The following is an 18,429-nucleotide window of genomic DNA, read 5'->3' as shown; positions in this document are numbered from 1 at the left end:
TGGGAGGCGGTGGTCTGAGCATCAGTTCGTTCAGCCTGGTAGCCTACTGCGTTCCTCCCTAGCAGCATCCGATCCTCATCAGCATAGTGGGGAGCATTTATGGCTTCGCCCCGGTCGCCGGCCCGCTGACAGGCGGCCCCTTCACCGACAGCCCCCATCTCACTTGATGGTCTATTCTATATCAATCTTCCTCTCGGCCTGGTACCGGCTATCGTTCTCCTGTTCTTTGTAGGGTCATTCCGAGAAGGTATGGACGGCGCCATCGTATTCTTCTATCAGCTCAAGCATATGGATCTCCTCCGTACTGCCTATCTTCTTCTCGGCATAATTTGTCTGTTACTGGCACTGCAGTGGGTTATACCATGCAGGCTTGGAACAATGAACGGTCATTATGTTGCTGGTTCTGGCTGGCTTGCTCTTCACCGGCTTAACAACCATTCAATATTGCAGCGGTGATCTGGCGACCGTCCCGCATGGGGTGTTCAACACCCAGGATATCTGGAGATTGTCATTGTTCGGATCCTGCATAGCGGTTTGCTCCTCCCGTGTGATGTACTATGTTCGTCGTTCTTATGTATTTAACCGGCCGTCTTCTAACCGAAGCAGATTCCCATCTGTTCCGGTGCGATAAACCTCTCAACGGTCCTGGGATACATGGTCTCATCGTCTGGGATCCAAATTGCCCCGGAAAATTCATGTAATCAGGTGCTCGATGCGCACAGCCGCAGGGTGGGCCAGACTTTCTATGTCACGTCGTCCTGTGTAGTTGTGCGGTGGGGGTGCGGCAGCTCTGCGATGGGTGTCTGTGAAGGAGCAGTATAGGTAATAACGGACATGGTAAAGACTAATCAATATTTGATTTGATACGAGAGGGGTCAACAGGATTATTATATTCAGGGTTTGTGATTCAACTAAAGAGCAGGAAGGTATCAAATTTGTAAGACAGCCAGTCGACTATTCAATAATCACCATAAGCTTACGCCACCATGTATCACGCGGGCGTGGAGGCGTTTCCGCCGCAATAATCTCTGCCAGGCCAGTCTGCATGTCGACATCCTCGGAATGCCACACCCAGGGGTCCTTCCAGAAGACAATACGGTGGCCGACATAAAGCACCACGAACGCGGGGATACCAATGTAGGCCGTGAAGAAGTTCGAGGCGGACCACTCACTCGGGAAGAAACAGGTGAACCCATTGATGAGCAGCAGGAAGATGGATCCGAGCATGGCTACCCACATGCCGTAGGGCTGTATGCGCGAATTGTATGGCTTCTCGATGCCTTGCACACGACACGCCTTGTTGAAGCGGAAGAACACAACGCTGCAGCAGATCCAGCTGATAAAGCCGGAAGTGTTGGTGAAGTTGATTAGCCAATTGAAGACGGTGTAGCTGCCACTGCCAACAGCAAGATATCCGAGCACCGAGAACAGGGAAGAGACGCTGACGGCCATGTAGGGCACACCCCAGCGGTTGCAGGCCTTGAAGATACTGGGGGCATTGCCTGAGACGGCAAGAGAGTATAGCGACCGCGACGACATGTAGAGAAAGGAATTCCCAGCAGACCAGGCGGAGGTCAGGATCGCGGCGTTGACAATACTATCGAGAGCAGGAATTCCAGCATTCGAGATGGCCACGACGAAGGGCGAGGAGGATGCGTCAGTGCCGCTACCGTTAGTGAGGCGCTTATCCTCTGAAGAACAGATCACGCCAATAGCGAGGGCGGCGAGCAGGTAGAAGAAGACCAGTCGATAAATGTATCTTCGTGCAGCCTTGGGCACATTACGTCTAGGAGATTCCATCTCCCCGCCACTAATGACGACCAACTCGGGGGCGAAAATAAAAGCAATGGCGCTCTTTACAATGCACTGCAGCAGTCCGACGAAGCGGCCAGCGTCGCCGGTGACGAGGTATTCGTTCATCACCCGTGGGTGTTTCCAATAGTGAAACCCTAATAGCTGTCGATTAGGTCCGCCGCCCCAGAAAAGAATGAAGGAAAGCAAGAGAAGGCCGATTAGCGTGATGATCTTGATCCCAGCGAACCAGAATTCCGTCTCTCCGTAGGCGCGGACAGGCATGAAATTGAGCAGAACGATGACGACGAGCATGATAGTGATCCAGACGGCGATGTGTACGCCCGAATTCCAGTATTCGATGACCATGGAGGCTGCGACAATCTCATACGGCACCAGGATGCCCAATGAGTACCAGTAGAGGTAGCCCATGGCGAAGCCCATACTGCGCGAGACATAACGGAAGCCATGGTAGCTCATAGTACCGCCGTGGACCGGCATGTAGGCACCCACCTCGGCGATACCCGTCACTAAACAGTATACCAGCGCAGAAATGAAAATGTATCCCAGCAACAACGACAACGGGCCTCCGATAGCCAGGGCCTGGCCGCTACCGACAAACAGACCAGTACCAATGGTACCACCCAGGGCCATCAGCTGGACGTGACGATTTTTCAGACCTCTTTGGGTGACCTTGTAGCGTTCGTCGAGAAGATCAGCTTCAACCATCGCCTGCAAGGCGCGTGGTTTCATGGCGGCGCCGGCAGCTTCTGGGTCCACGGAGGACGAGGGAGCCACGGCGGGCTTTTCTCCGTCGCCGGCCATTGTCACAAGTCCCAGGAAAAACAAAGGAGGTGGGAATGCAACAGAAGCAGGGAGGATGTATGAGAAAGGTGAGAGCTGGAGAACAGTTGCAAGGGGGCGGGGGAGCCGTCGGTTGTTATAGAGGTCGTACCACGCGAGCACGCGGCCAGGAGATTGAATCAGTGCGTGAAGAACAAGACTAACCAGCCGAGTTAATAGCGACCTAGTCTCTGATAAGTCGACTTGATCAGATCTAGCTTGGCTGGTGTCAGGGGGGGGAGGGCATGGATCGCTTTTCATTTAAGCCCTAACCGACGGACAAGAGACAGAAAGCAGCCCAGTCTCCGCGACTGGCGCAGCGCAGACACGAGCTAAACGGACGCTAAAAGTGATAAGAGAAACTGCTATGCCTTTTGGAGAAAAGGATTTCTCCCGGGTCAAATGCGGGGGGTGCATATCAGACGAGGTTATTGGATCTACGGCTCACGCTTATCAGCCACATCTTGGCCTCGGGTCAGGGTGCAGGATTTCTAGAATCCCAGCCGGAGGGAACTTTCGTTCCGTTAGACGACTTCTAGGGTAGATTTCCAGGGAGAAAAGAAGCTCAAAGTATAAAGAATCGTTGTTTGGCTGGAATCTTTCACCGTCGCTGGTTGGATGTCCCAATCGGGATGTTGGATATAACCTCATTCCCTGCGAATTGTCCTCGCAACACCAACCAACCCTCATTGTCCGTTTCATTTCTTCTTCCGGTCCAGTCGCCTTCCTTCTGACCGGTCCGGCCACCGGTCCGGACATCCCTGTCACGCCGAGAAGCCTCAAGGCTGATTGCATCCGAGGCTTCATCGCCGGACTATACTGCGGCCTTGACTTCGCTTGGAGTTTCTTGTGACAAGATTGTTTGTATCTGTTGGGAATCATCTGGTCCTATCGCCTGAATGGCGCTGAACTCGCTGGTGACATACCGGTCGTGCCGGTCCATAGATAACAGGATAATAGCAAGACAGTGCGACAAGACAGTAGAAGGAGCCCAGCATCAGATCACTATCTATTCTCGGTGCCGTCCCCAACCACTCGTCGCACTCCAATCGACATGGCTGTCAGTCCATCTCGCCGCCGGTATTCTCCTTCAAACTCGCGGAGCACCTGCATCTCGCCTAGTGACAAGACTCTCCCGTCCCTCCGTCGTTCCCATACCGCTTGGGTCACCACGGGAGCTATGTCCTGTGCCACTACCATCTTATCTTGGCCGCCTGTGTAGACCTTTCCGGCGTCAGTCTGGCACGAAACGAACCAGTTCGACTGTACCAGGCTATTCCAGACTATTACGCCGTTCAACCCACCAGATAACTGGCCAGGTAAGAACCCACACCTGCATCAGAATACAGAAAAAGTAGACAAATCCGTTGTTCCGCATTCGATCTATCCAATGGGAGGTCACCACAAAGGACTTGTTCGTCAGGGTTCCGGAGATGTGGATGGTGCCCTGGTAGTTGAGAGAGCGGATAAGCGAGGTAAGCACGGAACGAAGGACGGGGACGTCCAGGCCGACGATATTGCCAGTGTAGGTGAAGCTATCGTGAGCCAATCCCAGATTAGCTCCTGTGCCAGATGCAAGGTAGTCCCGTCGGATGGACACGTACGATTTCGCACCAGGGTCGTCAAAGAACCGCTCACACCATCCCATATGAGACCAGGACCAGACACATTATCTGCCGTCACCAAGGCTATTTTCTCATCCCTCTCACTCGCTGCAACACCCGAAAGACGTGACCGCTGATTCGGGCGCGGTTCGGAGTATCGCGACCGACAGGGTCCGCCGCGGTAGGTTCAGGTCCCATCGTCGTCCGACACCACGCCCAAGTCATGTCACTGCTGTTGCTGGTCGGAGGTCGCCAGGAAATAAGGAGTCAAGTCGATACAGCTCTCGAAACCAACCACCCCCGCAGTCTTTGACTCATCGCCCTTCGGTCGCGACCGTGTCTCGTCCTGGAACCGATGACAGTGAGGCACATTCGCGGAACTTCGTGGGCTTGGTGTGTAATGTTGGTGTGAAGGGCAGAAGGATCATCGCTCAATGATTGAGACATCAGGGCGACCAGCGAATAGCGGGCACATGGAGAAGGTGTGGTGGTGATGGAGCCGTTGGACGAAGGGCAGGTTATCTGTGGGAGAATACCAATGGCACTCGAGCAGTCGAGCCGACAGAAGAGAGAGGCGATAAATTCTAGCCCAGGTCGAGGAGGCGTCAAGCGAGTGGGAGAGGTTGACGTGGGGGGCAGAAACTGATGGTGATGTCGAGCAGAAAAGAAACAGCACGACAGGTGGCAGTCACGTGGTCTGTATACTTCCTCACAGTTTCAACATCAAGTCGTGCGTATTTCTCTATGATTAACGTCGTACACCTTCTCCTTGTCGATGGCCATGTTGGTATCTCCAGAACCTCTCAAGTTGGAACAGAGAGATAGCTTGGAGCATCGCATGCCGGGGGAAGCGGACACATACATACACTGGGGATCCCACAAGGGGTCCCCCTCGCGCCTCGCAGGTTGAGGGCGACAACAGCGCTGAGTATCGCAGAAAAATCACTACAGAAACCAGATAGTGCCTTCAGCCCTGAAAACAAACCATTGCAGGACTGGCTCTGGCGTATGGAACTCACCAAACAAAGAGTGAAGCGCTGCACCCAAGTTGTAACCACTCGGGAAAAGGCTGTGGTTAGGTAGTACGTGAAGAAGTGCAGGCTGGTCCATTTCCGCTGGGCTGTACAGTCTGTCATTTACCTGTCAATGGAGGAACAAGTATGGAGAACCTTCCTGATAGCGTCGGCAGAAGATCCTCATCGAAGACGCCTTTCCCTCCTCTGACGCATCTTTGTTTAATGAACCGCTTGAATGGGCGATTTTGTCAGTAGCCCTCATCTTAATCTTCGGGTATTCTAGCAATGGCAATGACGAACACATGCTGCGAAGCAGAACACTCCGGAGCTAGGACGAGATCATCATGGTATATTCACACCACGATGGCACTGCGATATGACGGTGATGCTAATGCAGACACCCTTATCGTCTCTTGGCTTCCAGATACTGATAATGGAGTCGGGACGCCCGGAGGCGTTGATAGCGTCGGGGCTCCGATGAACGATCTGAAAAGCTCTCCGAACCTGTCGATATCCAAGTCAATATAGGAATCGATCCCTTGACGATTCTATTAATCACAGCCATGGCCGATAAACCAAATGCAGCAGCATTGACTTGACTGTCATCTCACTGATGCGTACAAACGGCACGTTCATGTGCGGGAATGCATCATCCTATGCACTGCGGAGGGCGTGGCTCTTCTCATATCGTCTTCTAGTATCGTCGTCAATGGCGTCGCTCACTATTCACTGCCAACAATAATTCGCCGACCAAACGACACTACTCGGCGATACAGCCAATCCTGAATGTTTGCACTAATTACAGCTCCAAACTCGGCGACTTCCCGCAGGATTGCGCATAATCATGGCTATCACCATCTCCGCACGGTGCGGGGTTATGCTAGTTATAAAGCAAGCCTCGGTAGAGATGTCCTAACTTCCGACTTGATCAAAATGAGAACGCTCGACATGGCAGTTCCGTGGAAACAACAGCCCCAGAAGGAATATTTCCTTCATAATGCTATCATAGTCAACCCAATCGACGGCTCTCTGCGTCACAATTCCTGCCTACATCTAGCCGATGGCTTCATCCGCGGAATTTCCAGCGTCGCTCCAGCTGAATCCAATGCCGCAATACACGTCGATCTCAATGGCAAATACGTCTGTCCAGGCTTGATGGACTGTCATGTCCACATTACGGCCGTCCCTGGGGGCAAAGGCCTCAGTGAGACATTCACAATGCACCCAGACCGTTCGAAACTGCGCCAACCTTTCGTCTGCCGACAAATCCTCCAAAGGGGTTTCACTACAATACGTGACTGCGGCGGTGCTACTCTCGCCCTCAAGGAGGCCCTGGCAGATGGCGTGATTCAAGGTCCACGTCTATTCATCGCAGGCCATGCACTCAGCCAGACCGGTGGCCATGGAGATATTCGCGATTCGTTCGACTCCACCCGGCCGCACGGGGATGACTGCTGTGCAGGGATGATAACGGGTCTGGGCCGAATTGTTGATGGAGTCGACGAGTGCCTCAAAGCTTCGCGCGACGAGCTGCGACTCGGTGCGGACTTTCTCAAGATCATGGCCGGCGGCGGCGTGGCAAGTCCAACAGACGCGCTGGAGCATCTCCAGTTTTCAGGATCTGAGATTGCCGCGATCACTTCTGCTGCGACTCATCGGGAAACATACGTAACTGCACATGCTTACACACCGCAGTCAATCCGGCACGCCATTTATAACGGGGTCAGGGGTATCGAACACGGTAATTTGATCGACCGGGAAACAGCCCGTCTCATGGCGGAGCGAGGTGTCTTCCTGACCCCAACGCTGGTTACATACGCACAAATGGCGTCGGATGAGTGGCGTGGGTTCCTTCCACCAGAGCTGCAAGAAAAGAACGAGAAGGTTCTAGCGGCAGGACTCCGATCCTTGCAAATCGCGAAAGAAGAGGGCGTGACAATATGCTACGGCACAGATCTGCTGGGCGCGATGACATCCGCGCAAACGAAAGAGTTTAGCATTCGGTCGCAAGCACTGTCCGCACTAGATATCTTGCAAAGTGCCACTATCAATCCAGCGCGCATGATGGGCCAGGAGAATCGCTTGGGCCAGATTAAGGAGGGATTTCTGGCAGATCTCTTGATCCTAGATCAGAATCCTTTGGATAATATAAAGATCTTTGACGAACCTGACAAACATCTCCTAGCTGTGCTTAAAGAAGGCCGTGTTCAAGTGAGTCGGTGGTCAAAAATGCCACAGGAAGTGTTCGGTCTTCTACCAGTTATTGAATAGATAGTGAATTGTCGATGTGACTCAGTTCTTAGTTCTGAAATGGATCCTGGGGTTTTTTGCGCATTTCAGTCCAAGACAGCTTCCATCCACCATTTGTTTCCTTTGACTATGACATAGATGGGACTTGGACTTCAAATTCAACCAACCATATACATTCCCTCGACTTTAACGTACGCACTCTTGTCAACTACTTATGAGTGGCACGGCTGCCAATCGATGCAATATGCTCAGTCACGAGACATTCAAACTCGTCAGTTCCATAGTAGATAGTGTTCCCATCGTCTGGAGACTGCCCCGAGCTCAATGTGTCACCATACTGCCAGTAGAGGTCACCTGCAATGCCCGTCGTGTTCAACGCCGTCATTTGCCACGGCTTCTCAACAGAGCAGTGGTTGGACGTCACACCGTATTCCTCGAAAAGACAAGGCTTACCAGCAGCCTTGCATGCCGCTCCGTGCGAACTAACCCACCCGTTACCCCAGTCGTTGTTGGTGCCCCCTATTATTGTTAGCCTCGTTTCTCATTTCACGTTGGACCTCCCACAGGGGGCTCATACAGCTACTAGGGTACAGATGGAAGGTGCCAAAGTCGATTGTCGGGATAGATAGAGACATGGTGAAGTTTGAGCCTTCCGCGTAAGTATATGGGTAGCTACCGTCGGAGCCCGTGTTCAAGCCAAAGCCCTCTATTAGATATCAGCGCTTATGACTCTTGATGTGAGGACATGACCCACTTACCATCACCGATACAAGTCATATGTTTCGAATCAAGCGACTTGATGTACTGGCTAGTGCTTACAATCCAGTTATGTAACACGCTAGTGTCGCATCCCTGGCAACGAGGCTCGTTAGCGAGCTCCCACGCGAAAACGGCGGAGGAGTCGGTATAGCGCGAGACAACAGCCTTGATATACGCGCGATAGGCGCTCTGCATCTGATCGCTGGCGTAGAAATCCTTGTTGTCCGAGCCGCCGTACGCCTGCACATAGGCGTTCATTCCACCATAGTCGTCCCAGTAGTTAACGAAGTTGATTATGAGCTTAATTCCATGCTTCTCGGCAGACTCAACAACGTAGTCGAGTCGCTGCAGCCCATCAGCACCGGTGTTAATCGTCGATACGCCATTCGAGTGCAATTGGAACCAGACGGTACCATCGCTCGGCTTCTCATTAACATCGTTGAAGCCCCAGACGCGCAGGATGCGTAGTCCAGACTCCTTCATGTGACTGAACACCAGATCCACGTCATCGTTGTTGGTCAGGAACCCAATCCAATACGAGTTGGATCCCGCAAAATACGCAGTCTCTCCGTCAATGGTGAACTGGAGGCCATTAGTACTCGCAAAGGATCCGTCTCCTGGCGAGGGAGTCGGAGTAGCCGAAGCGGATGGGGTCGCCTGGGGAAGAGCAAGGGCCAATTGGGCCGACGCCAGGCCGGCCAGGGTCATGAATGAACGAGAGATCTTCATAATGAATGAATTATTGCACGACTTCGAAGGAATGTAGTGGGTTGCTGATTATGCCTTTTGGCGTGAGTCGTGGCCAGTTTTATAAAACCCGCGTGCAGTCTGGTATACTTAGGAAAGTGCTCGGGCTCGTCTCCGTTCTGGAACAAGTCACGCCCTTCTTGACACGGAACTGTTTCAAACATAGACACATGTCAATCAGGACAGACGGTGATCGACGGTCGGTCGACTTCCCGAATTGATCAAGTCGGTTCTGCAAGAGTTTTGTCCGTGCTTGATGCGGAATAGCGTAATACAGTTGTTTCACAATTGTAGCTGGTCCATGTGAGTGGTGGACTTGTCCTACAAAATTAGTTAATCTACCTGGTACCTGGAAGCACGATTGAAGCTCAAGACTTTGATGTCCTTGTTTGGTTCCGACTGATGAAATGTGGCTGTTGTTTCCCCGTGTTTTAAGTTAACCAGCCGATGTAGTGAACTGTGGCGTGGGACGATGGCGTTGCTTCATCTAATTATATTAAAAGCCTTGGTATTGTAGCCGTATTGTCAGCACACACATCCGAAAAAGTTGTGTTATACAAGTGGGAATATATTCGTGCTGATATAGTAGAAATGGCGATGGAATGGCCATATCGTTTCCATGTTGAAATATACATAAGTCCCACGGTGAGGGCTAGGCTGTAAAGATGATAATGCGCCAGCGCCCTGTGTGTCGATTATTCTGTCTACACTTACAATTGATTCTGTTTGCCTTACATTGTGCTTATCCTTTGGTAGGGAACGGTCTTTTGTCAATTTAATACTCCGCACGCGGTTATATATCCACGTTACTCCCATGATATATACACTATGGATTGGCCTCTTCCCCTTAAAACCGATGAGAACGCCTGTGTCAGCTCACTATTAATCGAAATCTAATAGGAGGCGCATACATCAAGTCAAAAGCATCTATAAAGTCAAGATAGTACAACCCCATACAAACTACTTCACTACTAACGATGAGAGGATCAATGACCTAATCACAAACTAAAGTATAAGGGGAAGCGAAATCTGCCTTATCTTGAGGCTAATTTGCCATCGCCACCTAAAAGACGAACCTCATGTGGTACGGGCTGCCGGAACCAACGATCCAGGACTGAATCGACCAACGAGACTCTCGGCAAGGTCGAGATCTCGCCTCGGTGCACGAGATCGGGCGAAATCAAGCAACCGATCGACTCGGCCGCTTTGATCGGACGGGGATTTGATCATCCCGGTGGTGGCATATTTAACAGTGACTAGAGTCATGTGCCACGAAGGATAGAACGATAGGTCATGTGAACGGGTTAAGCCGGCCGGACACCAACCACGAAAAAGAAGTCACCTGCGATCTGTTTCGTGGCGAGAAGAGCAGTGCTTCGCCGGTTCTGGATCATGGACGATTCTGTGGCTCAGGCAGAATCGTGAATGATCCCGGGGACACCCCATGGAGGATGATGATTGATCCGGTTCAGCTGGATCTTCGGGCTTAACTACCGTGTTCAGACAGTTTCGAAGAATCTTCTACGCGGAACGCCGTAGGACAGGGACAACCAGGCAACATGGCCGAACTCTGATGGAGACTACGTCATCTCTGCTATAACCGACCACGTTGTCCATACTGCCCTAGCCCTAAGGGAGGAAGGATTGGAGCCGGATGTTGCGGGATTAGTCACAGTTTTTGTTCTATGGGGGTAATTTCCTGCCGTAATCTCCAGAAATGGAGGTGGGGGGGAGGAAAGTCGAAAAGATTTATCCGGGGAGGCCAGTCTCCCGTGATTGTCGAAAGGATCTTGCAGCATCTCTGATGATGGGAAGATAAAGATAAAAATGAATTGCAGATAATCTTGTTTAACGATGTACTCCATTTCTCTACAGTTTAATTGGGATTATCCTGTTGAAATCACAGTGGTGTGCCAAGTGCATCCACAAAGCTTGGACGGCACTGGTTGGTTCCAGAGACCACGATGCCAACGCCACTTACGAGATTCGGCTCGGTCGGGATGTATCAGCTGCAGGAGGCTGCCTTGGTTCACACAAGAAAGGCGTCGTCATGCCGAGTTTCGGGACCGAAGAAGAATCATGCAGAGATTTCGGTCGGCTTTCCTGGTGCCTGACAAGAGCTCGTGATGGACAGGTCCTCCGCCCAGCGTAACATTATGGATGTTTTCAAAAAGTAAAAGAAACGGAAAAGTTTCAGGGGGGGCATTTAGGCAAAATACTGTTGACTATGATGTCGATGAAGATTATCACAATTACTCCCCATAATTTTTCTCCTCTAGTTTCTTCTCTAGTCAGCATGACTGACGTTCCAACTCCGCATTTCCCCCTCTTTTCTCCCAACTTCCCCCAGTGACCCTGCAGCAGGAATGATGGAGAAAAGGCCTCACCGGGATACCGAAGAGGAAAGCCTCCCACCCCTCGGTTTCTCCAGTCTCCAGGCCTGCCTGTCCCTCTCCAGACCGTCTCCGTAACCTTCCGAACTACCGCGACCTGTTTGGTGCCGAACGTGTGGGTCAAAGTTGGCTAGCGCGTGGCGTTGGGCTATGGTATTGGTCGAAAGTGGCTGAATCAGCGTCCTAGCCCTAACTTCCCCATTTCTCCATGCCGCTTGGGACGCGAACGGAGATGGAGAGTTTCTTACGCCGTAGCTGATATTAGCCGTAGGATGAGCCAAGACGGCTTCCTCCTGCACACCTAGGCATCCCGATGTTGGACGACCCTCTCGGCTCGCAATCCTTCCCGGCATCATCTCAAAAGTCCCCCTTGAAGAGCAATGAATCCCCTCATTCGTAGAACCACGGGTACGCCGTACACCTCTGACATGTGCGATGATCCAGACAACTTCCCTGGGTGGCGCTGATCCCCTTCATCTCGTCTCCAGACCCGTTGCTGACACTGTTAGCCAACGAGACGAAGGCCGTGGATCCCGATTTTTCTCCAGCATTACCGGCCATTCTCACTGGCTCAGAACGTGCCGACGGTTTCGGCCGGGCTCTCTTACTCGCCCGTGAATCCTGTACTCCGAGCAGTTACGGAGGAGTCAGACAACCCGGTGCTATTCCCCGTGTGGCCCGCAATCACACTGGCTCTGAGGTAGGCACTCTCCACACTTTGGTCTTCGCTCCTAAGCATGGTGGAGAAATCGATTATTCTGTTGAGATTTTTTCTCGCATGCCACTTAACATAAAAAGGGGGAATGTCCTCCTCCCAGATCCATTACTATTTTCGTTGTTGTCTTTTGTTTTACAACTTGACAAATCGTCTCCATTCAACCTATTTCCCCCGGTGGGTTGTACTTGCATCCTTCCTCTTTCCCTCTGAGGGACCAATACATTCTTCTACTATACTTGATTGTGATTCTCTACTTTACCTCTCATCATGGGCATTGAATCTGAGGCCCATCATGGGGAGGCAATCAGCCCGGCCGTTCAACAGCCACAATCCTCCAGCCAGGAGTCTATGGCTTTTGAAAAGCCGACGGAGGTTGGTGTCGACACTCCCGTTCCTCGTCTGACCATGCGTGCCTTTTTTATGGGTCTCTTCGTCTCGATGGGTGGTCTGCTGTTTGGTTATGATACTGGTCAGATTTCCGGCTTCCAGGAGATGTCCGATTATCTGGAACGGTACGGTGAACTCCAGCCTGATGGTTCCTACTCTCTGAGCAAGGTTCGCTCCGGTCTCATTGTCTCTCTCCTGTCCGTCGGTACTCTGATCGGTGCCCTCGCCGGTGCTCCCATCGCCGACAAGCTCGGCCGCAAGTGGTCTATCACCCTCTGGTGTATCATCCTCATTGTTGGTCTTGTTGTCCAAATCACGTCCCCCTCCGGTCACTGGTATCAGATGGTAGTCGGCCGTTGGGTCACCGGTCTGGGTGTGGGTGGCTGCTCTCTGCTGGTCCCGATGTACCAGGGTGAGAGTGCTCCCCGTCACGTCCGTGGTGCCATGATCAGTTGCTACCAGCTGTTTGTTACCCTCGGTATCTTCCTTTCCTACTGTATCAACCTGGGAACCGAGGATCTCGAGGGCACCGCCCAGTGGCGTATTACTCTGGGTCTGACCTTCCTCTTTGCCCTCGTTCTCGGTGGTGGCATGGCTTTCTTCCCCGAGTCCCCTCGTTTCGAATACCGTCACGGCAAAGTGGAGAGTGCTCGTAGCACCATGTCCAAGCTCTACGGTGTGCCTGAGAACCACCGGATCATTATCCAGGAGATCGAGGAGATCCAGCAGCAGCTGGATGCCGAGTCCGAGCAGCAGGTTTGGCACGAATTCATCACCGCCCCCCGCATGTTCTATCGTATTGTCCTCGGCATGGTTTTGCAGTCTCTGCAGCAGTTGACCGGTGCCAACTACTTCTTCTACTATGTATGTTTCATTCCCTATCTCCTCCCATACCACACTCTCGCTAACTGTTATCAATAGGGAACCACCATCTTCCAAGGTGCCGGTATCTCCAACTCGTTCATCACCCAGGTCATTCTTGGTGCTATCAACTTCGGTACAACCTTCGGCGGTCTCTACGTTGTTGAAAATTTCGGTCGTCGCAAGTCCTTGATCTTCGGTGCTGGTTTCATGTTCGTCTGCTTCATGATCTTCGCCTCCATTGGCCACTTTATGCTGGACGTGAAGCATCCTGAGAACACCCCGGGACCTGGAAAGGGTATGATCGTCGTTGCGTGCTTCTTCATCACTGCGTACGCCATGACCTGGGGTCCGATGATCTGGGCCATCGCGGCGGAGCTCTTCCCCAGCAAGTACCGTGCCAAGGGCATGGCCCTGGCCACCGCCAGCAACTGGCTCTGGAACTTCCTGATCGGTTTCTTCACTCCTTTCATCACGGGCGATATTGACTTCGCCTATGGTTACGTCTTCGCTGGATGTCTGTTCGCGGCCGCCGGTGTGGTCTACTTCTGTGTCATTGAGGGTAAAGGTCGCACGCTTGAGGAGCTTGACTGGATGTACGTCAACAAGGTCAAGCCTTGGGAGAGCAGCAAGTTCCAGATGCCCGAGCTGCACAGCTCCGCCCGCCGCGATGCTCGCAAGGAGTCGCAGTCGTACCATGCGGAGAACGCTTAGATCATAGTTGGCGTTAAGCGGATTGATTGATTTATGATTATTGTGTATAGATTCTCGTATATATTGATGATTAGTCTTGTATATTGAATTGACTTCATCCATTATCACTTTATTACATCACATACTGTACACCATCTCATCCCTAGGTGGTATAAGAAATTCTTTCCCAGTGTAGAACGAATGATAGCAGTTTCCATACATAACAGACATGTATAAGCTGTCAGACAATATGGATTGGCTAGCAGGCAGTCGAATATGAAGGCGGAAGAAAGGCAGAGCATGGGTGAAACAAAGTGAGAGACAGAACGGAGGAGCAAGCATCGACTTTATGGCAAAAGACACCCTGAGGCGCATCGAAACTAGACCCATACTCAATTTAAATTGCAATTTCTCCCCCTCACCAGGCACATCGTGCTCGGTCAGTGTACTATGAGGGCATGGGTGTATGCGGGGTAATGTATCTGTGCACGCGATAGCAAACATCCTCTTTCCCTCATCCACGGCTTTTGAAACATCTAATTCCTACTTCTCGATCTGGCAAGATGCATTCCTGGCTAGGTCGGCCTCTTCTCGGTGGGAAAGATGCAGATGAGTGGAAACCCTCCAATTGGGAGGAAGTGGCATCCAACATCGAGCAGTGGTATCAGGCTGGACGGCCGCTATTTCCCCGCGAGTCTCTTCAAAACATCCATGATCAGCTTCAGAAATCCCCGAAGAACGGAGACCTTATCTACGTGAAGGGCTTCGATGATGTAGTATATGAATACCAGGTGTTGACGGGAAATACCAGAATGCTCTGTGACGATGCCGACGATGCCGACGATGCCGACGATAATAGTAGCCAACGACAGGTCCATTATGTGATGTGAGAACTCCACCGCTGTCTTGTCCTCGGGTAAACTGACCCAGCGCTTGTCAAGGGGCAAACCGCATATCCGCTACAGTGCTGTCAGCCATATGAAGTCCAGGCTCGATTGGAGCCGGTCCAGGTCGTACTGTGGCCTCAGTATTGGCCACTGGATGACCCGCGCCGACGAGGCCCCAGAACAGACTGGGGTCCTCGCCGCCAACCTGGAATTTTTCGAGTCTAACTACCTATCCTGGGAACAAAGCCCGGCATGGAAGCAAATCCGAACTACTTTGTCGTCGTTGAAACTTCCATCCAAGATCACGAAAATCATTGGGATGGCGTGCGGGTCTTTCTCCATCTCCTCGTACCAACCCAAGGGGTGCAGTCGATCAGCTGTCCAGCATAATTTTCTCATAACCGTTCAAAAGGCATTAAGGGAACACGATCTAGCTGCAGAAGATGTCGAATGCTACGTCCAGGACCCAGCGTATTGCGAGGCCGATCGTCGGGTGCTTCAAACGTTTGGTATCCAAGTGGTGGATGATCCAGAAGGGTTTCTGCTCATGGACGAAGGCTCGCTTGTGTTCTCGTGTGCTCCCAATATCTGCGTCAAAGAGATTGTTGCCGATATAGTTCGACCCCCAGTCCTCATCTGGTGCAAAGTGGAAGAGGATAACCCGGAGTATTCGAGGTATTATTGCTATTTCTCGTATTCCCCTACGTAATCAATACTGAGCACAGCAGTACCGATCCCAATTCACCTCGTGTCCTGAAGATGATCGAGACATGCTACGACGATCTCCCTTTCCCGGAAGATGAGAATTTCACCCAGATGCAGATCTATACTCTGAAACATACAGTAGCTAGTAGTTAAAGGATGTGCATAGCTGACATAAGCCAAGCATATCTATATTATGCATTTACTACCCCACGTGGTTCCCGAACCCCTAATTGCCATCAGGCGTCCATGATAGGCCTAAAACATTCATACGACATAAGATGGTAGAGTGTACGGGTCTATTCCAGTATCCATTACACGATACACCCTCGTTGCTATAATTAACCGTCCAGGTGCCGCATGCAGACGATCAGCCTGACAGCCAAGACCATCCGCCAATCCCTCCACCAAACCAGTCGACAGATTGTTGGTGGTGAAGATCAACAGTAGAGCCCCGGTAGACACACCACCCACTGGACTACTGGCTTGATATATTGACCCAAAATGCATCCCAAAGACTCCATTTCAATATCCCCTTCCGTCCGGCCTGCTTGGCGTGTCAACTCAGCCCCCCGAGACTATTGGCTGGATTGGGGCAAGGGGCCTTTCTTGGCTGCTTGGCTTTTCTTTGCCTTTTTCTCTCTTCGTGTCTCACTCTCTCCCCTGGAACTTCCATCCATCTTCTGCATATCTGCGTGTCCAGACCAAACCGGGGGGATCCGTTCAGTTGACTAGGTATCATAAGCTTCATAATATTCAGCAACTATTCACCTTCTACCGTGCGTGGGGTTGAGACAGAATGCCCTCCCTACAAGGCCTCTGCACGGCCGCCCTACTGTTGCTGCAATGCGGCTCACCGGTGTTGGCCGATATCCCCATTCAGCCTGATAGCATCGGTATTGTTCCCCCACCCCCCACTAGTCTGCATCCTGATTAACCCGATCCCTATCAGATTCCCTGCGGAGTGCTGGCATGGAGATTGCCGATCCCATGATGAAGTTCTATGAGCAGAACCAAACCGAGGGGATTCCCGGCAAATTGACCGGCACGTGGTATGTCGCCGGAGCTATGATGATGACCTGGATCCAGTACTGGCAGGCCTCCGGAGAGTCCAAGTACAACGATGAGATCCAGCATGATCTGATGTTCCAGGCTGGTGAAAACTATGATTACTTCTCGTCAAACTACTCCCAATGGCTGGTCAGTCTCTCCTCCGTATTCACTTGGTTGCCGTCTTCCTAACCCTCATTCCAGGGCAACGATGACCAGATGTTCTGGGGTCTAGCTGCCATCACCGCCTCGGAGACCGGCTTCGCTGAGGTCAGCGGCAAGCCCACTTGGACCTCGTTGGCACGCGCTGTCTTTCAGATGCAGGTCGACCGCTGGGATAGTCAGCACTGCGGTGGTGGGATCACCTGGCAGATTTGGCCCTACCAGGCCGGCTACACCATGAAGAATGCCATTTCCAACGGTGGCTTGTTCGAGCTCTCCGCCCGACTTGCCCGCTTCACTAATAATGAGACTTATGCCGAGTGGGCCAACAAGATCTGGGACTGGTCCGCTTCGACGCCACTCCTCAACACCAAGACCTGGTACATCGCCGACTCCACCTCCAATGAGAACAACTGCAAAGATGCCGGTCAACTGCAGTGGACCTACAACTACGGCACCTATCTAGCTGGCGCCGCCTTCATGTACAACTATGTAACTTACCCCTGTTTTTCCCTCGGTCCACCGGCCGACCGTGTATCTTGCCACTACTAACACGATGTAGACCAACGGTGACCAAGAGTGGCTAAGGCGAGTTAACGGACTGCTCGACTCCAGCATCGCAAAATTCTATCCGGCAAAATTTGGCGGCAATGTCCTCTCAGAGGTCAGTTGCGAGGGACCCATGACTTGCGACCGCAACCAGCTAGGATTCAAGGGCTACATGTCCATGTGGATGGCCATGACTGCCATTTTGGTCCCCTCGACTGCTGAAAAGATCACCCCGCTGCTGAAGGGCAATAGCGAACATCTGTCGAAACAATGCTCTGGGGAGGCCGAGAACCTCTGCGGAGTACGATGGTACCAGGACACCTGGGACGGCACCCAGGGTTTGGAAGTCCAGATGGCCGCCCTCGGGGGCATCACCGGCAACATGATGTTGCTGAAGGACGTCCAAATCAAGACAATCGAAACGAACCCAGACGCCGACGAGAATCACATTAACACTGGTGATAGCCAGAGCCCCGATAAGCTGCCACCTATTGAGACGGGCGACCGAGCAGGCGCCTGGATTCTGACCGTTCTCTTGATATTGGGCATTCCCGGCACCGTCGGGTGGTTGATAAAGACAGCGTAAAAGGCTGTCGGTCATATTTTATTTTTCACTTTCCACTTTAGGTCTCTTTGTACTTTTGTCCAGCGATTATTTGTGAACTATTGCATGATGGGCTACTTTGTTTCAAGTTGTTGCAGTGGGAGATCGGATTCTTTGTACGTATTTAGGGAATGAAGGCCTTCATCTGCTGGGACGGATGAAGGTGTTGGCCGCGCTTGGGCTTACCGCTTCATCGATAGGAGTAACCCGATATATTATACCAGGGAACGGAATTCAGACCTTAAAACTCCACGGAGAAGTTATTTCTTATCGTACAGAAGCATGATTATCTTTATGTGTTGGCATACCGCCCCCCACGCTGCGGCTGAAGTTACCCAGACACTACAATAGGATGCACTATGTGAACAGAATTACTCCTAAGGCGTCCACCGGGCTCGACTAAGAAGGCCAGG

At 51.9% G+C, this 18,429-nt stretch overlaps 8 protein-coding genes across 8 annotated transcripts; 5 read left to right on the top strand and 3 right to left on the bottom strand.

Moving 5' to 3' along the window:
- The first annotated feature begins 274 nt into the window (after positions 1-274).
- On the top strand, positions 275-614 carry BDV59DRAFT_178700 (uncharacterized protein). The gene has a single exon (XM_073689822.1). It carries the CDS (start codon positions 289-291, stop codon positions 454-456), a length of 168 nt encoding a protein of 55 aa, XP_073547590.1. The 5' UTR covers positions 275-288; the 3' UTR covers positions 457-614.
- A 260-nt stretch (positions 615-874) lies between these two features.
- Positions 875-2,901, bottom strand: BDV59DRAFT_178699 (proline permease PrnB). The gene has a single exon (XM_073689821.1). It carries the CDS (start codon positions 2,893-2,895, stop codon positions 955-957), a length of 1,941 nt encoding a protein of 646 aa, XP_073547589.1. The 5' UTR covers positions 2,896-2,901; the 3' UTR covers positions 875-954.
- Positions 2,902-3,907: 1,006 nt separating this feature from the next.
- BDV59DRAFT_202203 (uncharacterized protein) lies at positions 3,908-4,282 on the bottom strand (the record flags this gene model as incomplete). The annotated part of the gene is made up of 1 exon (XM_073693985.1): positions 3,908-4,282. One exon carries the CDS (start codon positions 4,280-4,282, stop codon positions 3,908-3,910), a length of 375 nt encoding a protein of 124 aa, XP_073547588.1.
- Positions 4,283-6,202: 1,920 nt separating this feature from the next.
- On the top strand, positions 6,203-7,525 carry BDV59DRAFT_193387 (uncharacterized protein; the record flags this gene model as incomplete). Its single annotated transcript, XM_073692215.1, has 1 exon — positions 6,203-7,525. The coding sequence occupies one exon, from the start codon at positions 6,203-6,205 to the stop codon at positions 7,523-7,525; it is 1,323 nt and encodes a 440-aa protein (XP_073547587.1).
- Positions 7,526-7,618: 93 nt separating this feature from the next.
- BDV59DRAFT_33670 (glycoside hydrolase 5 family protein) lies at positions 7,619-9,167 on the bottom strand. Its single transcript, XM_073696228.1, has 3 exons — positions 8,263-9,167; positions 8,082-8,210; positions 7,619-8,023 (listed from the first exon to the last, which is right to left on the bottom strand). Exons 1-3 carry the CDS (start codon positions 8,990-8,992, stop codon positions 7,713-7,715), a joined length of 1,170 nt encoding a protein of 389 aa, XP_073547586.1. The 5' UTR covers positions 8,993-9,167; the 3' UTR covers positions 7,619-7,712.
- Positions 9,168-12,224: 3,057 nt separating this feature from the next.
- Positions 12,225-14,249, top strand: BDV59DRAFT_178691 (sugar porter family MFS transporter). The gene is made up of 2 exons (XM_073689820.1): positions 12,225-13,372; positions 13,430-14,249. The coding sequence occupies exons 1-2, from the start codon at positions 12,389-12,391 to the stop codon at positions 14,081-14,083; spliced, it is 1,638 nt and encodes a 545-aa protein (XP_073547585.1). The 5' UTR covers positions 12,225-12,388; the 3' UTR covers positions 14,084-14,249.
- Positions 14,250-14,625: 376 nt separating this feature from the next.
- On the top strand, positions 14,626-15,807 carry BDV59DRAFT_202199 (SRR1 family protein; the record flags this gene model as incomplete). Its single annotated transcript, XM_073693984.1, has 3 exons — positions 14,626-14,948; positions 15,004-15,624; positions 15,678-15,807. 3 exons carry the CDS (start codon positions 14,626-14,628, stop codon positions 15,805-15,807), a joined length of 1,074 nt encoding a protein of 357 aa, XP_073547584.1.
- Positions 15,808-16,314: 507 nt separating this feature from the next.
- Positions 16,315-18,391, top strand: BDV59DRAFT_178689 (glycoside hydrolase family 76 protein). Its single transcript, XM_073689819.1, has 4 exons — positions 16,315-16,547; positions 16,604-16,851; positions 16,906-17,355; positions 17,426-18,391. Exons 1-4 carry the CDS (start codon positions 16,451-16,453, stop codon positions 17,996-17,998), a joined length of 1,368 nt encoding a protein of 455 aa, XP_073547583.1. The 5' UTR covers positions 16,315-16,450; the 3' UTR covers positions 17,999-18,391.
- Positions 18,392-18,429: the final 38 nt, after the last annotated feature.

Source organism: Aspergillus ambiguus (genome assembly GCF_047715705.1).
Source record: "Aspergillus ambiguus strain CBS 117.58 unplaced genomic scaffold BDV59scaffold_17, whole genome shotgun sequence".
NCBI classification, from domain to species: Eukaryota; Fungi; Ascomycota; class Eurotiomycetes; order Eurotiales; family Aspergillaceae; genus Aspergillus; species Aspergillus ambiguus.
Note: the sequence above shows the minus strand (reverse complement) of the source record. Positions and strands in the feature narration are given on the sequence as shown.